General features: G+C 33.0%; 1 protein-coding gene and 1 long non-coding RNA gene across 6 annotated transcripts in view; one reads left to right on the forward strand and one right to left on the reverse strand.

Moving 5' to 3' along the window:
- LOC114943806 (uncharacterized) overlaps positions 1-3,844 on the forward strand; it is a 53,267-nt gene extending 49,423 nt beyond the window's left edge. The window contains exon 4 of the long non-coding RNA XR_003822082.2: positions 3,610-3,844. This is a non-coding gene — a long non-coding RNA (uncharacterized LOC114943806). The remainder of the gene's footprint in view (positions 1-3,609) is intronic.
- Fife (regulating synaptic membrane exocytosis protein fife) overlaps positions 1-20,466 on the reverse strand; it is a 168,799-nt gene that overhangs the window by 78,419 nt on the left and 69,914 nt on the right. For 4 of the 5 annotated variants that reach the window (XR_014924574.1, XM_029319530.2, XM_085482081.1 and 1 more), the window contains exons 4-9: positions 19,828-19,906; positions 17,196-17,349; positions 14,567-14,818; positions 8,984-9,155; positions 7,528-7,836; positions 3,608-3,812 (exon numbers count right to left, since the gene is read on the reverse strand). Coding sequence is in view for 4 of the 5 variants with exons in the window: in XM_029319530.2 (XP_029175363.2) it covers positions 3,608-3,812; positions 7,528-7,836; positions 8,984-9,155; positions 14,567-14,818; positions 17,196-17,349; positions 19,828-19,906 (1,171 nt within the window). In the remaining variant the exon portion in view is untranslated. The remainder of the gene's footprint in view (positions 1-3,607; positions 3,813-7,527; positions 7,837-8,983; positions 9,156-14,566; positions 14,819-17,195; positions 17,350-19,827; positions 19,907-20,466) is intronic. The other variant, XM_085482080.1, reaches the window with a different exon arrangement.

Here is a 20,466-nt window from a genome sequence, read left to right on the forward strand (position 1 = left end):
TTCTTTATCCGTGATTTTGCTTCATGACTGAATTACAATGATATATTTATTTTTTAAACATACTACAATTGTCAATATCTATCACTAATTTAACGTTTATTTTCGCAAAAATTACAGAAAAAGTTTTTACATTATTTTAGTTTATCCCTTAATTTTGTTTAAAATATGTATCGAAAATAATTCCAAAATGAAAAATTGGCGTGAATAAGAGTTTTAATTTTCAGCGACACCTGACCGTATGAGATAACAGCGATTATAAGCAATTTATATGCTTTATATAATGTTGGTTGATAACCTTAGCACATTATTCTCTCTTTTTGTGCTTTTTCATTCGATCGATAAAAAGATTATGACGGTAAAGGATCGTCCAGGTTAAGCTAATTTTGACAAAGAAAACACATCACGTAACGCACGAGACCCTTTCGTTAAACAGAAGGTTTCCAGACCCTTCCTACAATAAACACCAACGTCCTAAGGATGACACTTTCTTGCTCTCAATGTTAGACCTTTGACTCTTATACAAAATATATAGAGGATAGTAGAAGAATGAAGAGACTTTTACCGAATCATTGAATTTGCTGAAGAGCCCAGATCTTTTGATAGTCAATAAAAAAAAATAATTTTTAATATATGATTATGGCCATTGCATATGTTCAAGTTTATTAGTATTAATTTAATTTAGCTTTGGACGATCAATATTAAATATTTTTGAAATTAAAAGCGAAATTACCTTTTAATATTCATAACTTAAAGCAAAAGGTATAAATAATACAAGTAGAAAAAAATATTGTTTAACAAAAATTTTAATTTAATACAAATGTTTTAATAAATTCGTGTAATTTTAGTCAAAAAAATCATTTTTCAATATATGATTATGGCCATTGCATATGTTCAATTTTATTAGTATTAATTCAATTTGGCTTTGGACGATCAATATTAAATCTCTTTGAAATTAAAAGCGAAATTACCTTTTAATATTCATCTCAAAGCAAAAAGTATAATGAAAGTAGAAAAACAAATTGTTTAACAAAAATTTTAATTTAACACAAATGTTTTAATAAATTCGTGTAATTTCATTGTATATTATTCATTTGGAGTATCGCATTTCACACAAGGCGCAAGCTCTCCAGTTAATATCGCAAGTTTGTCGTCTGCATATTTTCGAGTAATCGTTACAGCGTGGAGAATTAAGCTCGCTGAAATTATAACAGTTTAGAACTCGACTTTGGCTAGAACCGCAGATGCTCGCACACGAGTAAATGCGCGCACTTAACGAAGGCCAGGTGAACAGAGAGCGGAAAGTGAAAGAGGGGGATGGTGGTTGGGTGGTATTAATTATTTTACTAGCAGCAAACTTCCCCGTTTGCGATCTCCTCGACTTTCGCGTGCAATGCGCGTATATGCGCTTATACAACACACATTACACGTCGTTATGAAAAAAAAAGGGAAAGCAACCACAAGGGAAGTGAAATCAAGAAGAAAAGAGCGGTAAATCGATTCTCATTTTCGCCACGTTGATGGTTAAGAGAGGGTTTTCATTTCTATTATCTACATAAATTAATTTTTGTCAGTACAAATACTCGTGATTGAAAAAAGATACTTGAGATTTGACATTTAGCGTAGTAAGTAGTTTAGCTGAGTAAATTCTCTCTCTCTCTTTGTTTACATAAGATTATAAGAAGCTATAGAATTGCTGAGATAAATTGATTTAATTCAAACTATTGGTATGAAAGAGCTTTAATGAGATGTCAACGCGATAGTGTTGTTTACTTAAAAGGTAGAACGCACGATATTCACTATCTTGTTTTGAAATCTGAATTATCTGAACATATTTCATGTGTATATCAAGATTTCCATTCCGCGTTAAGAATTAAGAAGTGTCAGAATGGAAAATTAAGATTATGTGAGAGTTTCGGCGATCTTCTCAAAAGATAGTTCGTATGCATTAAATACTTTAATAGTTTCTCTTTTATATAAAAAAATTAATGTAATTAAAAAATATATATTTATGGGGGGAAGATTGTAAAAACTTTGTGGAGATATATTGTTTAAGAAATGTTTTAACGATTAGTTTATTCTGAAATATGTCACTTAATATTTCTAGATATTCGAATCAATTCGTTGAAAAGTCAATTCTCACTTTTTCCACATTTTTTTTATACATAAGCAATCTTACTAAAAAATTATTAGAACTAACGAAATTATCCAAATCTAACAGGATAACTTCAAACAGATATAGTTTTAATAAATATGAAAAAGAGGAAATGAAACTCATGAAAAATAAAATTTTAGAAATACTTTCTCATGTATTTTTGATGATCTAAATATTTAATTATATTTTTAGAGAAATTAATTTAAAAAATATATATCATTTATACAATAAAGAATCTATACTATTTAGAAAAAATTATTGTCTAACTTTAACTTTAAAAAATATATATTTACTTATAGAATAAAGAATCTATACTATTTAAAAAAAATTATTGCACTTGTTTTTTCTTAACAAAATATTATATGTGTATATTATTTAATTTAATATGTTCGCCCCTAAATAATTACTCATCATTGTGTTATTATATAAATTATAAGGCACTTTCCGCTCGCACTTTCCTAACCGCCAAATATATAACTTCACTTTCACATCTTTCGATGGCACAAACAAGGGCAAAAGTTTAAATTACTCTGAAAGCGAGGACGTAATGTCTGTTTCGACGTCAAAACTTGGATGTCATGAGAAGTTACGAAACAAGCAAATATATAGGAGTTTAAAATTAAAGCACGTAAATTGCATACATTTTTCTTGCAAAAGAGAAAGTCGAAAAGTACAAAGAAATACAAATATAATGAGCTTTTGCTTTAAAAATTATTTCGAACACTATGTGGACTTATTGTGAATTCCTGATTAATTAAAATAATGAATATATGTACGAATATATAAACAGTAATTAAAGCTCAAACTTAATCATAAATGTAATTACATTATCTGTTTAATTACTATACTTTTTATTTGATACTTATTTTTATTTTTATTTAAACTTAATCAAGTTAAACTGCGACAAAATCTCTATAATATATGGTTTGATACCATTTCAAATTAATTATATTTGAATCCTGAATGGATTCAATTTTGCTTACATTATTATAAGCAACAAATCTACAAGCATGATAAATCTTTATGATAACAGCGTCATATTAATATACAATCAGGATGTCTAGCGACCAGGGAAATCTGGAAAACCGGGCATTGTCGAGGAATTTTATAAATCTGGAATTGTCGGGGAAAAGTCAGGAAGTTTCACTATTTTATCTGGATTTTTTCACATTATTCTACATTTATCTCAATAATTTAAAATTTTTTATTAAATAAATAAAATGCGTTTGATAGAGACAAAACTAAAAAATTTGATATAATATAAATAAAAAAGATGATTATTTAAATAGTTTATAGTGACATGTTTGTTTCAATTATCGTACATAATACTATTAAAAAATAATACTAAAAAGTCGGAGAAAAAATGAATTTCTGGTCTTGGGAAATCTGAAAAAGTCAGGGAATTTTTTTCCTTGAGTCTGCTGGACACCCTGATAATTGTCATTATTTACTTACAGTTGAGAGCCCCTTCGCCGATTACGTCTCTCCTCGTCGGGTACAAGAACGGGCGGAGTTACAGGCGGTGCCACTGCAGGTGCGGATGACGAATCTAGCTTAATCATCTTCTCGTCGTCAGCCGCGACCTCGTAGGGCATCACCGGTTTTACGGCGCGAAAGGAAGGTCTGCGCGCTACGGGTCGTTCTTCAGGTTCTCGGGCGCCTGCGAGAAAACAAAATGATTGAAGACATTTTCAGGTCAGTGTTATATTATACTTGAAATATCTAATGCGACTTGCGTTACAACGCGAGAATAAATCGCCTTGAAAAACCAAGTCGCTCTCTGGCCGATATAACGATAATAAAATTAAAAGAATGACACATGGATTTATAAATCGTGTTATTATAATAACACGTTTGAATGATAGGAATCGTTGGCCTACCTATTTTTTAGATAAATATTATATATATTGGAAAATTATAAGACATTATTGCACATATCGGAAAATTAAAACAATATTACATACATGCATATATCGGAGAATTAAGACAAATTTTTACGGATAAAATGTTTAGATATAGTTTCATATACTTTCAACTAAAAAAAAGAGTTTTTTGCAAAAATATTATTGTATTATGCATTTAGTTTATATAATTTTATTTGAAAACATACATTTTCCATTTTATATAAAAAAAAATGTTTTCTCTATTTAAAAAATAGCTCTATTTTTAAATGTAAAATATACACAAAAAGAGAAAAAGTCGAATTGATATCGAAATATTGAAATATTTATTTATTCGATAACATAGTGTATAAGAAACCTAAAAAGGTTAAACGTATGCGGAAGAAATAAAATGGTCATAGTCATGGTTTCGATATATCGAAACATGCCAGTCAAGTAAGTACCAATGTTATTTCTTACTATATATAATACAGAAATATTCAGCTCTTGGCTTGTAGAGAAACTAGCATAAGTTACTTTATATACAGAATGCATGAACGTAATACACTTTTCCTTGACTTCAGATATCACGGTTAAAATAATATTTGAGTTATAACCGAGATTAGAGAAAGAAGAGAAATGGAAACTAAACAATTTTGAAACTAAACAAAGATTTAATCTCTCGCGGTTGCAAAAGGGCAGTTAATCAATTCTTACTCTCTTCGCGATTTTAACTTTTTATATTCTTCATTTTATTTTAAACGAACTTCCAAAGAAACTTTAATATACCGGATTATTACATTTTCTAAATATTAAACGTTCAAAAGGTTGTAACAAGCATTTAATCGAATTTTTGCAAAGATCAATACTATATTCCAAGAGCTGAACAAAAATTCTTTTACTCGTAAGGGCATCCTATATACAGCTGTACACATTCTATGAGCTTTTTTCCAATTTTATCGCGACAATATATTACATTTCCTTGCGCGACAATCGAGTTTCTCGGAGAGGAAATTTCTCACGTGGCTTCTCGATTGACATGCAAACCTCGAGTCTGCCGGTCAAGAGGTTTATTTTATCTTTTTTTATTTAATATTGACTCTGCGAGACTTGACTCTCTGCAGGCATTCACCCCGAGCTAAGTCACGCGCGTTGAAACCATAAAACATCGGATTCTCGAATGATGGAATATGGAGATTTGAAAAATATTCGGAAGATCGATCGACGCACATGTGTACATGCACGAGTACGGAAGAGAGGTAGTTTTAAAATCGCGTTATTCGTTCGTACGCCACTCCTAGACGCGTCGGAAATAGTTTTCGCAGAAAGTTAACTGCAAGTTGAGTTTGATTCTGTGTGCATGACCTTTTGACGCGGGAAACGAGAGAAGGAAGAGGCAGGGAGGGAAACGGGTGAAGAGAGGAACAGAAAGGTTGAATTTCCATGTCGAGTTGGTTGGCGCTTCCGATCACGCAGACTGGCAATATGCACGCGCAGTATTAAAGTTACACAGTCATCTCAGGATCCGCAACGTCCCCAACAGACGCGATTCAATTGAATGCATGAAAATGGGTATTCTCAAACTAGTTTCGCCGCAGTCGCTATTTAAAGCCGTTTTCTACGGGAAATTTCATAACGTTATTTTCGACAATCAGCCCGGGAAAATATTTTTTATATAAAATTATATATAAATAATTGTATGATTATAACATATAATCGTAAAATTATATGTGAAATATGTCTATTTATATATAATTGTACACAGAGAGAATTTTCTCTTAAAAATTACCCTGAAAATCATGGTAATCGTGGGACAATATGGTATTGGAAGAATTTTAGAAGAGTTTCTCTGATTAATATTTACCACAATAAAAATATTAATATCTACCATAATAAGATATAAAATATAATATTTTTTATTGTGGTAATTATTAGTCAGAGAAACTCTTATAAAATTCTTCCAACACCATATTATCCCACGATTACCATGATTTTCAGGGTTCATATATAATCATGTCAAATTATATATGAAATATATATATATAATTATATATAAAGAGCTCTTTTATCTAATTGTATGAACATATTTCATATATAATTTTGCAATTATATGTATAATTTTATATATTTCTATATAATTTTATATTGTTCTATATAAAAATCTTTTTCCCGGGATACCGACACTATCACACATACTTTTCAACTAGGTATTTGATGACGCAAAATTTTCATAAAGGGATTTTATCTCAAAATTACATAATATACATACTTATATTATTTTAGAGATGTTAATATTATACGAATTTTCCCTAAGATATACAAGATCGCGTAATTAATTGGAAGCCGTGCCTGAAAACGTTACAAGTGAGGAACTCTCTCTATTATTATTATTATACATCATTATATATATTTCCCCTTCGCGGTAGAATAGATCGAGATCATTGTAGTCGAAATGTAGTTAGCGAAAATCGGCTTAGTCATTTCTTTGAAAGTCGCTTGTCGCTTTGATGATGAAGAAGCTAGATATAAAGTGCATCCGCGTAATGAAGCGAATTGTATTTGGCGAAACAGAGGAAGCCACGGAAGGAACGGTATATACGAGCAAGCTGACATCGCTGCTGCTCTCGATTATCCTTTTCCACGGTCTTTGTCGCCCTTAGGGTCCCTTAGAACTCAAACATTGCTAACTTGCCATTGCGATAACTCGTAAACGTGCAATATGCGAGAAATCGGAGCACGTGTTGTATCAGTTCCCAAAGGGTGCGAGATAGAAGTTGGAAATTTCGGCATCTTCGTCAAGTTCGAGGAGCCGGTTGCTACTAAAGTTTCCCCTCGTAGATAGTCCAAGAGGTCAGGAGAAGATAGAAGTGCTTTAGCGAGAGAAATTATGCGTATACAGTAAACGGCTATTGATAAACATCAGCTGTCGTTTCAAAGTAACTTCTGACGGATGAGTCGTGCGAGATATTATTATGCAAAATATTATAACTGATAATGAGTTACCCGATATTTCAAGCATAAAGTTAAAATGTGCGATAAACGGGAAAATATTAATTTCAGCACGCGCACTACATTTTACATATATACGGATGAATATTAAACACGGAATTTTTTTCTGTTAAAAAAATACTGTGATATCAAATCATCATATTACCTCGTATTGTAGTTAAAAGTTTATACGTTTACCGTGCATGATATATTACATGCATTTTATATAAAAAAAAACTGTTTAAAACGTCACGATAATTTTTTTGTACTTTATTTTATCATTTAAAATTTTTATTTAATTTTATTTTAATCTTTCATATTTTTTCTGGAATATATTGCATAATTTAAATATAAATAAAATTTATATATAATTAAATTTAAATATTTAAATACAATTAAAATTAGGAATATATTATACGTTGTCGAGTTCAATTATAAAGTTACAAGAGAGAGAGAGGGAGACTTAATTTTTTCACCTTTTACAATAAAAAATATTTTTCAACGTACCTTGCCCCGAGATGGAAGCTCTCTGTTGAGCGGCGGCGATGGCCATCGCGTTGAGGCCGCTGCTTCCGGGCACGGCGTAAACGTCATAGGCAGACGCACGTCTCGGTAGCTGGACCGGAAGTCCCAGACCGGTGTCTGGATGCGTGGGCTGCGCGCCACCGCCGGCCATCGCGGCCGCCGTCTTAATTTCATCGTCGTAGGATCTTTGTCTGGTCACTCGAGATTTACGGCGAACCGTGCCTCCTCCGCGACGAGCGCGTCGCCGACGTTCCTCTTCGTCCTCCGGATCGCCGCCTTCCGGTTCGATCGCTTTATCAATAAAATGAAAGAAAATGTTATCCAAACAAGTTGAAAAAAATAAAAATTTTAATTTCCAATCATATCTTTCAATTGATTTGATCAGAAATGATAGAATGCGTTCATAGTACGGAAAACCAAATGGTAATTTAGGTTACAAAAATATTTTTACTAATTTCCGATCTATTATCGAATTTTATAACTTCAGCTATCGCAAGCTCCAAATTATAATTAATTTTTTTATTATTAATATTATATTAATTTAACGCTAATTATAAAATAGTAGACATCATAGAAACCAATTAGAGATTTTTAAATTATACTCGTGAAAATAATGTCAAATTTCAAATTCAATTATATATTTAATATATATATATTAATATCACATATATCAAATATAAGTTTTATTTGTCGTTATTTCAAGAAAGCAAAGTTACGTTGTCTTTGTACAGAAAATTTTCTCTTACAATTTACCCTGAAAATTATAATGGTTGGACAATATGATATTGAAAGAATAATTAATATTTTTATCACAATAAAAAATATCAATACCTACCACAATAAGATATAAAATATATTTGATTAATTTTATTATATTACATAATAAAATTTACTATTAACAGAGTGTCTAGCGGTCAGGGAAATCTGAAAAACCGGGCAATTTATCATCTATATGATAAATTTTTGTGTTTTTAACTTTCGAATCTTTTCATTGTTGACAAAAATATCTCAAGGATTTCATGATTTAACATTTTATTAATTTATCATATAGATATATATCTATATGATATTGTTGACAAAAATATCTCAAGGATTTCATGATTTAACATTTCATTAATTTATCATATAGCTATCTATCTATATGATAAATTAATGAAATGTTAAATCATGAAAATCCTCGAGATATTTTTGCATATGCAAATTATATATTTGGAAAAAATAATACTAAAAAATAAAAAAAAAATGAATTTCTGGTTTTTGAAAATCTGAAAAAAATCAGGGAATTTTTTTCCGCTGGACGCCCTATATTAAATTCCAAGAAAAAAATTCCATACTAATATTTTCTCGATTACATCGTTAATATCCGGTCCATTACGAGGCGCGAATCCGTTGTGAAGCAACAGATATCTCACCGCGAACGAAGTGAAACAATCCTTACCGCCCGTCTGCGCCGGCATGACTCTCTGAGGGCTGGTCGCTCTCCCTCTGTCGGAAGCCTGATGGCGATCCGGCGAGCCACCCCTAGACTTGCTCTTCCGGTCCATGTCGCGCTCCCATTTGAACGACGTCGCTGCTTCCTCTCTCTGCCGTTCCCCTGCAACCTTTCGAAACTACAACATTACGACACAAGAGAATTAGGGTTCGATGCGGGAAACGTTACCACATGTAGGGGAGAAAGTCACAGCATCCCCAACAACACGGCAAGGGAAGGCGGGGATGCAAGTACAAGATTTAGGCGGTATAGATCGACACCTAGAAGCTGACGTGTTAGATCAATGCACAGAGATTAGCTCTAGAGATTTATGATTGTTCGGATGATTGATCGAATGAAGCTTCGCAACTGTATTTCACTTGAATCGATTTGTTTCAATTATATAGCTACATACTGCACATAGGGAATTTCGCTCTTTAGAATTTACTCCGAAAATTATGGTGATCGTGGGACAATATATATGGTGTTGCAAGAATTTTATGAGTTTCTCTCATTAATATTTTTATCACAATAAAATATATTAATATCTACCACGACGAGGTATAAAATATGTTCATTAATTTTACTATGTATATATATATTAATATTTTTATTGCGGTAAATATTAATCAGAGAAACTCATAAAATTCTTTTAATATTGTCCCACGATTGCCATGATTTTCAAGATAAATTCTAAGAGAAATTCTCTGCGTATATAAAAGAGAATCTCTAAATAGAGTCACTACGCAACGAGTTACTAAACACTATACCTATGTAAAAGCTGAAAAGTTCATTCTGCTCTATCTATATAAACCAATCTATCTCTATTTCAAATTAAAAATCAATACGTGTTATCGATGTTATCGAAAGAATGCAGAACGGAAAAAATTAAACGTGAAATTACTCGATGTGTGCAAATTTCTAATTGTCTTTAGAATCGTGTATATTATTCGTGACGTCAGATATTATTTCTGCAAATGGAACGAGCAGATCGATTCTGTACGGGGTTAAAATAAACCTCGGTGCCGCCTGCAACAAACTGCAACAAAGACTTTTCGCTGGACATTTCCGAAGCCGGTGTAAACTCTCTTTAATGAAAATTAATAGCATCCCCCACAACGCTTTTGCGGGAAACAAGAGCAGGACCGCGGTCGAGAAAGCCCGCGATAATAATGAAATAGCCACGTCCGAAAATTAACTTCGTCCGGGTTTCGTCACGCGATTCTGTCGCGCGGTATAATTACAAGGCAACAATTAAAGCGAGAGAGATAGCAGGAGAGAAAGAGAGAGACCGGGACGAGATACGCTCGAGCAAGTTTGAGAGGGTTTAAGCATTTAAGGGGTCTATTAAGGCCTCGGGAAGAGGAAGCACGTCTCTCTCTCTCTCTTTCTTACTACCCAGGGTTGGATGCGATTCGATCCGGCTCTTCCGAGCATCTGTCGCGCGCATAAATAAATCCAGGATGCAATGCGCGAGCGTGCGAGGAAACGTCGTTTTAACCTGGCGTGAAAAGATGCTGTCGCGATAATCTGGCTCCCAGCAGAAAACCGCGTATTGCAATACCTGTCGTAACTGCATACGGTTCATTCGATGCACCTAAACTGGGTCGTCGTGTAACACCGATGCGATGTAACACGCGCATGCATGTCACATATGTATGTATACAGGGTGTCCCCGTATCCACACGTTAACGGGAGATTCCTGAGGCGATTTTTCCTGAACGAGAATGTCCAGGCACTAATCATTTTCGAGTTATTAAAAATTCAACTTTTTTGTAAACTAAGCCTTGTAAAAATAAATGATCAACAAAACTACATTTTTTGAGTTAATTTCAGGTAAAGTTGACTGTAATAGAATTTTAATTTAAGGCTTAGTTACAGAGATACATGATTTCAAAAATTGGGAACATTAAAAAATGATGACCTTTCTCGACATTTTCGATGAGGAAAAATTGTCTCCAAATCTCCCATTAACGTGTGTGATACGGTAGGTCTGGGACACCCGGTATATGTATATATACATATATCGGAGCGACTTTCGGAGCACGAGACGTGTGCGCGATGCGGGAGATGCATCGGATACTATGCATCACTTAGAATGTTCAGTCAGTGGTAAATTATCCAATAGGCGTGTAGGCCAACAAATATGTATGTAGGTAGCTCAGAAAACTAGCGTCGCTATGTAGGACACATCGGACGCAAATGCAATTTTAAAACGTAAACGCGCCCGCGTTTATAATCGCTGAACGTTGAAAAATCCTGCAGCAACTAGGTCGAAGTTATTAAACAAAGAGAAGTTCGATCCTCCGAGTTAATTAGTATATTAACATGTAAAAAATATTCTCAAAAAATTAATTAAATTGCATACTAATTAATGACGCACGCGAACTCAAGATAAAATAATATAAGAGAGTAAAGAAATCTTTTCGACTGAATATTGTTATCGAAATTGTAAATACAGGTTTATATATAAAAAACGATATTTCGAATTTACGCGTAATCGGATTAAATTGTGGGGATTTTAATCGCAAATAAATAATTTCAGCATCTCTTTTTTTTTTTTTGGTAATTATTTTTGCGCCCTCCCTTGAACGCCGCGATTACATTTCCGCAATTTCCGCGCCGGCGCAATCATTCTGCTTCATCCATCATGCGGCTCGCGAGAAAACCGGTAACCGTGACGTGCGAATGGCATCGAAGTGGATTGAATCTCGAGATGGAAAAAGCGTCAACGACAATTACCGCGAGGAAGATAAACGCGTCACGTCGTATACCTTAGGCAAACGAGTGGGGAGTCGCGAGAGGGTTGACGCGTGCGAGAGAGCGAACGATAAACTCCAATATTAGCATTCGTCCTGTTCGTAAATACGAGACATCACCTCTCGGGGTTTGTATACGCCTACGCGTACGTAAATGCTCGTAGGATGTATTTCATTGCGTCACGACATGTCCCTGACAAAGCGGAATTACGATCTCGAATTCGCCACCGAACGTGTCTTTTGCGTCGAATTCGTCGCTAAAAATATCGATGTTTGTGTTGTCGAAAGGAATTAGATTCGTATAGGCATATTGCGTATGAACAAATTTAACATCCGGTAGACACGAATGAATAGGACGCGAAAAGAATATATACATGAAAAATATGGTATATATGGATAATAGTAGATTGATTTTATTAGTGAAAATATTTCAACGAGAAAGAGAGAATTATTTTGAAAATATAATAATCGGTTATCAAAAACACGCGAGGCCACGTGTTGCATTGAAAAGTTTCGAAAATATTATTGTATATTCCTGGACGTATTTATTAAATAAAAATGAAAATTGAAACAGGCGAAAATAGAAACGTAGATTTTAACCTGGCGCGCAACATTTTTTGCCAGAGCTTCGAGCTTTTAATTGTTACGCGTAATGAGCAATTTCATCTGATATACAACCTCGTGTAAATTTTCAACTTTGCAATTTTTATGATCTTATTCCTACCAATGTGCAGAAAAGCGCGCTTCCCTTATTTTAATTTCACGCAATTTTCCTTTGTTTCCGTTCGCGCAAGCGTGGATCCGGTTTATTCTTCCAAAAATGTTGTTGTCGATAGATTTTACAGTTGTCAATTCGCAACAAGTTGTAAGTTTCAGCCTTGCTGCATGGCAGTCAATAACGGAAGCTCCGATAAATTCAAGGATAGCAACTCACGTAAATGTCACATCAAGCAATTCACGGAACCGTGTAACGTAGTAATGTCGAATGAATTTTGTTAAGCAAAATGTCAGGTGGCATTATTTTTTTATCTCTTACAACATATTACACAATTTTCTACAGTTGTATTTATATAATCGCAATTTAATTTTTTTTATCACACGGATTTTAAAAGCAAAATGATAATGGCTCTTCTTCAAGTTGTATTAAAAAAAAAAAAAAAAAAAAGTAGAACGCATATATGATTTTTATTACAATGCATTTTTCCATCCGAGTTCCATGAAATTCGCATTTACGATCGTCACGCGGTAATTGCATACCCGATAATTGTCTGTCTGAGTGTCGGGTCATGAGAAGTCTGGTTTCACACACACATATATTCGTTTCCGACGCGTGCGTGTTTGCGGGCACTCGGTTTGCGGGACAAGTATACACGATCTGCGCGCAATGAGATCTCGTCGAGTAGTCGAACTCCGCGTCGAGTCCGACATCGACTGAGGCGCGTCTCGTTAAAGTCGCGCGTGCTAAAGTCGATTAGACTCGAACAACTTATGGTTCGCATATTATCTTAACATAAAAGACAAATAATCCATTAATTCTACTTTTCGTTACGCAATTTTATTTAGAGCTAGGTATTTTTATATTTCATATCTCAAAAAAGCATTTTTCAGTTTTAATAAACCTTTCAAAATAGTATAAAGTATTTTTTTTTTTTTTAAATATAAATGCTTTAAAGTATTTAATTTTTAAAATATATATATATTTTTAAAAATGTATTTTAAAAAGTGAATTTCGTGTTTTAACTAAAAATTAATGCGAAATATGATTAATGCGTATTATAATTGAAAAATTAATGTGATATAGATTTTTTCGCACAATTTTTATTTGAAATAATATTGTCGGGAGGGACTGGATTTAAATATTATAATAAAATTTGAAATGCGAAGAAAAGTAAAAAACTGAAAAGACCGCACTCCATATAATTCTATTTGTCACCGATGTCATAATCGGAATAAAATATCCCTCGCTGGGCGAACTGCACTTTGTTGCATGATGCAGTGGCGTGCAACAATCTCAATGAGTAGTATAAAGTATGCATTTGAGATAATAGCAAAGTGGTTTATAAAGCGTTTAAGCGGACACTCAAAGCATGTTACACAGTAACTCGTTCCGCAGCGGTATTTTAGCAACTCTAATTCCAATTGTGATCGCACGAACGTTTTCGCGTTTACAAGGATGCTGAATTATGCATCTCATTGGGGAAAAGAGAATTTCGTGCGATGATAAATCGTGAGTAACACAGAAAGCCAGTCAAACGATATGTCGCGCATGTAAAGCGTCGCTCTTCTCTCAATTGAAAGAAAACTATTACATTATATTTATTCTGAACTCTTCATCGCACAAAGATTAAGTCAAGTGTCAAATTTATTAATTTTTCGAAATCAAAAGGAATCATTTTAATTGATAATACTAAAATCTAGATAAATAATATTAAAAATAATAATATGAAATAATTGATAATATTAAATAATATTAAAAATATTTTGTTAATAAAATAATTAGACTTCAACCAAATTAAAGGGCAATAAAATGTTCCATCGTTCTATCGTCGAGATTTCATCTCTTATAATCATCTCTCGCATCCTTTATATATACAATCTAATTAATATATCATCGAAATCTCCAGAGCAGTTATGCATCTACTCTCGCATTATTAAATCAAGCGATCGCAGAAAGATCAGGATCACTCTGAGATAATAGTTATGCTACTTGCGTCATCCAATTCTCATTGAATCATTCAAGTTTCAAGGAAAGCATATAGATCTTTCGGGCGTGTACGAAATTTTCGCTTACCTTCTCCAATTCCTTGAGACTTGCCGGCGAAACGTCGGAATGCCTTCGGATTTCCGGGCTTCGCGGTGGAGCCAACCCGCTTCCGAGTGCACCTATTTGACTTCCGGTGGGTCCGAGCCTGGCGTCGCTGTGCCTCCTTTGGAGAGCCTCCAAAATCGGCACGTCTAGCAGGGAATCCGTGGATTCCTGTGTCACTATCGGCTGGTCCCTCGAGGCGATCTTTCGGCGGCAAACGCTACATCGCCAGGAAGACTGTAACATTTTCCCAGGGAAAAGGCAATTTCACTCATCGATGCACATGGATATTTATTACTGAAATAAAGCTTGCGTTTTTATACTGACATACAATTATTCTTTGCTCTTTTTACGTTTGATTTCGCTGCAGATGGAACCGTCAGTTTAATTGATTCTTTGTTATTTATCAATACAAATACGCGCGTGCATACAAACGGATTTCATTTTTTTTTAATTAGCCGAATTAATGGATCCAATTAAAATACGAAAAGCATAATGGACGAAATAAAATATAAACGTTTGATTTCGACGAATCGGTATTATAAAGACAACTTTTTTTTATTTGCAGTTTTCAAAAAATATTTTGTTGGAAATCTATAGAGATCACACACACACACACACATATATTGTACATGTATGGACTTTTCAGTTTATCTAAACTTCTGGATTATTTTTACTTTTGACAAACAACAATATATTACGAAAGCAAAAGAAGTAGAAGAGGTATAAAAACTGATTTAATTTTAAGTTTCTTATTGTAAATGTCGTTATCCTCTTTCTCTCCAAATATAGTGTAAACTTGCAATGTTTGCATAATCGGATTTTATACGACCTGCTTTTTATAATACATATTTATAATAGTGAAATTCATGTGCGCTTCATAAAAACAAAATTATTCTCTTTTTCTGCGTATACTAGGAGCATGGAAAATAGCGAATGGCGAGGATGAATGCAAATCTTGAAATTTATTAAGGGCACACGTTTTTATTATATTCATGTACGACGACTTTTCTCGTAATTCTATAGCGCGCACGTTCCGTGTTATCAAATATATAGAAGAATATATATTTCATATATATATATATATATATATATATATGTGAATGAATTTAGAGCATGTAGATATATCGCCTGTATTAGGAATGAATAGAGACACGAGATGAATAGACTCTTGGAATGATTACGCACATTCTCGTAAATTTGAGTTGCCCGCAGGAATTTCATGCAAGAGCATACCACACGTTGCAATTCGTTGTAATAAACACGAGATTAAATATCGTGCGATCGGTCGCGCGCATTTATCGAATTTATCAATTACGTGTATAATTAGAATTAATGCGCGATCAACACCGCATGCGGAAGCATATTATTGTATAATCGCGTGACAGATTTAAAGTGCTCTTCGATATACAAATAATGACAAATATTCAAATAACATTTTTTTTTATTCTTATTAACTCGACGAATAAAAGCGGACAAATAATCCGGTATTTTCCAATTAATCTACGGTATTCCCCAATTAATCTAATTAATTAAATGAAAGCGTGCAAAACGCGAATAAATTTTATTCGTTAAATTTTTGCGCGGCAATTTAGCCTACGATTTTGTTTTTGCTTCTCTCGGTATTCGTAGATTTAATTATTGATAAAGAAGGAGCTTAGCACTTTCAGCAGTTTCGAAAAAATTTTAAATAAAATTGAGAATCTCATTGTTAGTAATTTTTTATTGTAATTTCCTATGTTAATCTATTGAAATAGCGCAGAAAGTACATTCCACGGTATTTTCGTTTTTATTTTTGAAGTATAAAATTCTTCGACTTGATCCATTTAGCAATGCTTGAAAATAACGTCAGACAGAGTGTACTTTCAGATAATAATAGAATTCAACAGGAGAGACGGTGGGAAAATTAGCAAGCAGTGGAGGTGGACATGATTTACACAGGATGTTAGGCCCGGTATTAGGAAACTTTCGTTCGCTTCGTATCACCGTGAGTCTCCGGCTTTTCTTGTCACTATCGCCCGATAATTAACTCTCCCTTTCGTATTCACGCTTCAATGAATACACAAGTAGTGGGATTTTCGTTCAAAACATTTATATGGAAACTTCTTTATAAATAGAATCGCATTTAAAAATGTTGTGTTTGTTATTCTTATATTTCTTCTCCTAATTAGTGAAATATGATATAATTATATGAAAAGTGCATACATGCTCACACGTGTATATATTCGTGTTTAAATATATTTTTTACACAGTTTTGTAATTACATATACATATATAATATAATCGCGTGGCAGAAGATACGAAATGCTCTTCGGTTTTACAAACAAAGACACATATTAAATTAAAAATTATTCTTTTAATAAGCATATAATGACGTGTAAATGGATAGCATATATAATTAAATACCAGTGAAATATCGCGATTAATTGTGTTATTCTCGAAATTAAATTTTCACGTTTGATCGGCTCTTTATTGTGCCCTTTGTGTTTTTCGTTCGTTTAATCTAGCAATCAATTTGAGCCCAGACACCATTCAATCTCGTTTTACGGCAATATTTACCGGCAGGAAACAATGAACAAGCAAGTTAATTAGAAATGGAGGCGCGCAAACTCACTGGATCGTCAGAATTCGTTGTCGTTGAATACGAGGCGCAGTCCTCGCAGACCTTGTGTTGACACTCGCAACAAGTTCGCGAGACTTCCTCGGGACCGAACGACTTCCGGCACACTCTGCAGTCGTCCCCGCTACTCTTGCCCGTTTCCGACTTTCTGGAACATCGGATAAGCTTTTATTCGCGATTCTTTCTCCGACATATTTCATTAGCAATGTTATTGTTGAATATTCTGTCACTAAACCGTGAGATACATAAATGACTAAAGAAATATGACTATATATATATATATATAACTTATCTATAATCTGTTTATAATACATATATGTACCCGGACAAAAAATTTTTATATATAATTATATATAATTGTATAATTATACATACAATCGTAAAATTCCTATTTATGTAATATGTCCATTTTTATACATTTTTATAACAATTATGTAAATTTATATATAAATTATAAGGGTTCATATATAATTATGTCAAATTATATATGAAACATATATTTATATACGTATATGAAGAAATACTTATTTATTATACATGTATATATATATATATATAAAACACTTTTATCTAATTATGTATAGACATATTTCATATATAATTTTGCGATTATATGTATGATTTTATATATTTCTCCATAATTTTATATTGTTATATATAAAATTTTTATCCCACAGGTACTCTTACAACATGAAAAAATTATTTTTGATAGATATAAAATAAAAGAAGACTGAAAACTAATTAAAAATAATTTTGAAAACATATTTGTGTATATTACCGTGTATGTATAAAGAAAACATCATGTTTCAGAAGTCTTATATCACGAAAGAAAGATAACATATTAATAATTTTTTTCTACATAACGCGCGCATTTTATTTTATTTTTTTAAAATTAAGTCTTGCATATTTCCTGTGATCGTGAAAATAAAATTTTAACAATAGCGTTCGCTATTGCTGAGAGCTCATTAGTTAAATCCAAGGCAATCATGCTTGTTCGCACAACAATACGATCAATACGTTATTTGAACAAGCGCGGGTTACTTAGCTGGCTGACGACGAATCAATCCATGGTCCTTAATGGACACGTCGTATTAAATATCGTTTGGTTGGGTGTACGAGCCTGGCAAACGACAGAAATAGAGGTCCGTCGTGCTTGTTTAAACTGACAGTGAACTTCAGTCTTCTACACGTTTGTCACTTTATTGACTCATTTGCACACGTGTTCTCCAGCGAATCAAACTTCACTTGCATGAGATAAACGTAGCTCGTGAATTAATCGCGATGGATTATTATCCAGTAAAATATTTTGAAATAGATCAGATACTACATCTGATAAAATAATGAATTAAGCTTCACCGTGTGAACGCTGGAATTATTTGAGTGACATTTATTAAAGTGCGTGCTGTCACTAATACAATAAAGTATGAATGTCACGTGGTTGCGTAGATGTTGATGGAAGAGATGTTAACATAATTTCATGTAAATCTCCAATATTGTGTGTGTGGAAGAACTCGAAATTTCGAAAGTAATATAATATTTTTTTAAATTATTTTTTAAAGATATTTGTATTTTTTATCAAATATATTGTACAATATATATATATATATATTTGAAATATTTTTAAAACATAATCTCAGATGTATGCATTTACATTTGGGGGCTTGCATAAATTAAAAAATTTCTTTCTTCGAATTTTTAGAGACACTGTTCAGTCATTTTTCGTACCGTTATAAATGACTTTTGTTAAGGATTAATTGCTTTCAAATATACCAATTTGAATGAAAATAGAGCGCAGTTTGGCAGGATGCCCTTTGGCGAGTATAACTTTCACGTGAAAAAACGCAATACCGTATTGTTACACTATTCCGGAAACGGATGTTTTTTTGTTCTCGTTATTTGCAAAATTGTACTCGCAAAGTTATTATTTTTATATTTTGCATTGGTTCCCGTGATAAATATGTTCTAATGCAAAAGTGATTAAATTTGTTTACGTGATACTTAAGTTACGATACTTTTAATGAGAAGTCTATAATCTGGAAAATAGAGCGTGCATTAAGCCGCGTTCCTATTTATTTATATATTGTATTATTTATTTCTACATTATGAATTGTTATTTATTTTATTTATTATTTAATATCTTAAATTATATTGATAATCAATTGCAATATAATATTCAAAAGGATGATGATACATGCTCGGTGATATGATAATATTGTTGCTAATGTAAAATACGTACTCGAAAAATTAATCAACTTGAAATTAAACAGAAACAAAGATATTTTATATTATTAACACAATTGCAAATTAAATTACGCGTACATTGTTGTTCCTCTCTGCGAAGAATATATAGAATATAATATTATGATATTATATATTAAAATTAATAATTTAATATTAATGATTAATATATGAATGATGATATTTATATCAATATTACTATAAAATAGGAAATATGCACAACTTTTAACAAGAAGAATATTGTACGCTAATGAAAAAAAAAATGATTTCTTGTAAACATGATAAAGTTTTCAAATATAATGTTTTTTTCCATACACGTAATAAGTACCTAACACTAAAACGTACAATGTAAACATTGTATATAGATTGCACTTTGGTAGAAACTTACGGTTTTAGAGATTCAATTGTGGAGGATTCCTCTTTGGGCTGAATATCCTCCACCGGGGTGACCTTGGCCGGCTTCGCGACTGAAAAGAAAAAGAGGGATCTTCTTTATATCGTTATACTTTACGAACAGACTGCGGCAGAGCTCTGTATCCGCGGGCTAGGCTTACGAGACTTATATCCTCCGGGATCCCTCGCAATTGGCGAGTCGATCGCTTTTTCCGTTCTTCTATCGCCTCTACAGAGTCTTTAAAGTTCCATTTGGATCCTTAAGGACCTTTCCATAAGACGGCTTGTTAAGTATTCAGCCCCTCCTTCCTTTTAACCGAGGAAAGAGCCACGTGGCGATTTTATCTCGCGATTTACCGAAGGTTACCCTAATCGAGCGCCGACGTTATCGCGAATCCTCGTCGGAAAATGGCCCCGCGATTTTGAAGGTCGGTTTTTATCCTCGACAGGAATGAATTCTCGATATATCCTGCCGAATATTTCGTTTCCTCCCTCTAACAAAAAAAAAAAAGAAAAAAAAGTAGCTCCATAAGAAACGATAGAGATTGTAATCGAATTGCCGCTTAATTTCATTCACATTGTAGAGGAACAGACTGTTGCATTCCTTTCTTACTGCTGACATCGTTGCTTTGAA

The sequence above is a fragment of the Nylanderia fulva genome, unplaced genomic scaffold (genome assembly GCF_048542155.1).
Source record: "Nylanderia fulva isolate GAGA-0341 unplaced genomic scaffold, ASM4854215v1 Scaffold10, whole genome shotgun sequence".
NCBI lineage: Eukaryota > Metazoa > Arthropoda > Insecta > Hymenoptera > Formicidae > Nylanderia > Nylanderia fulva.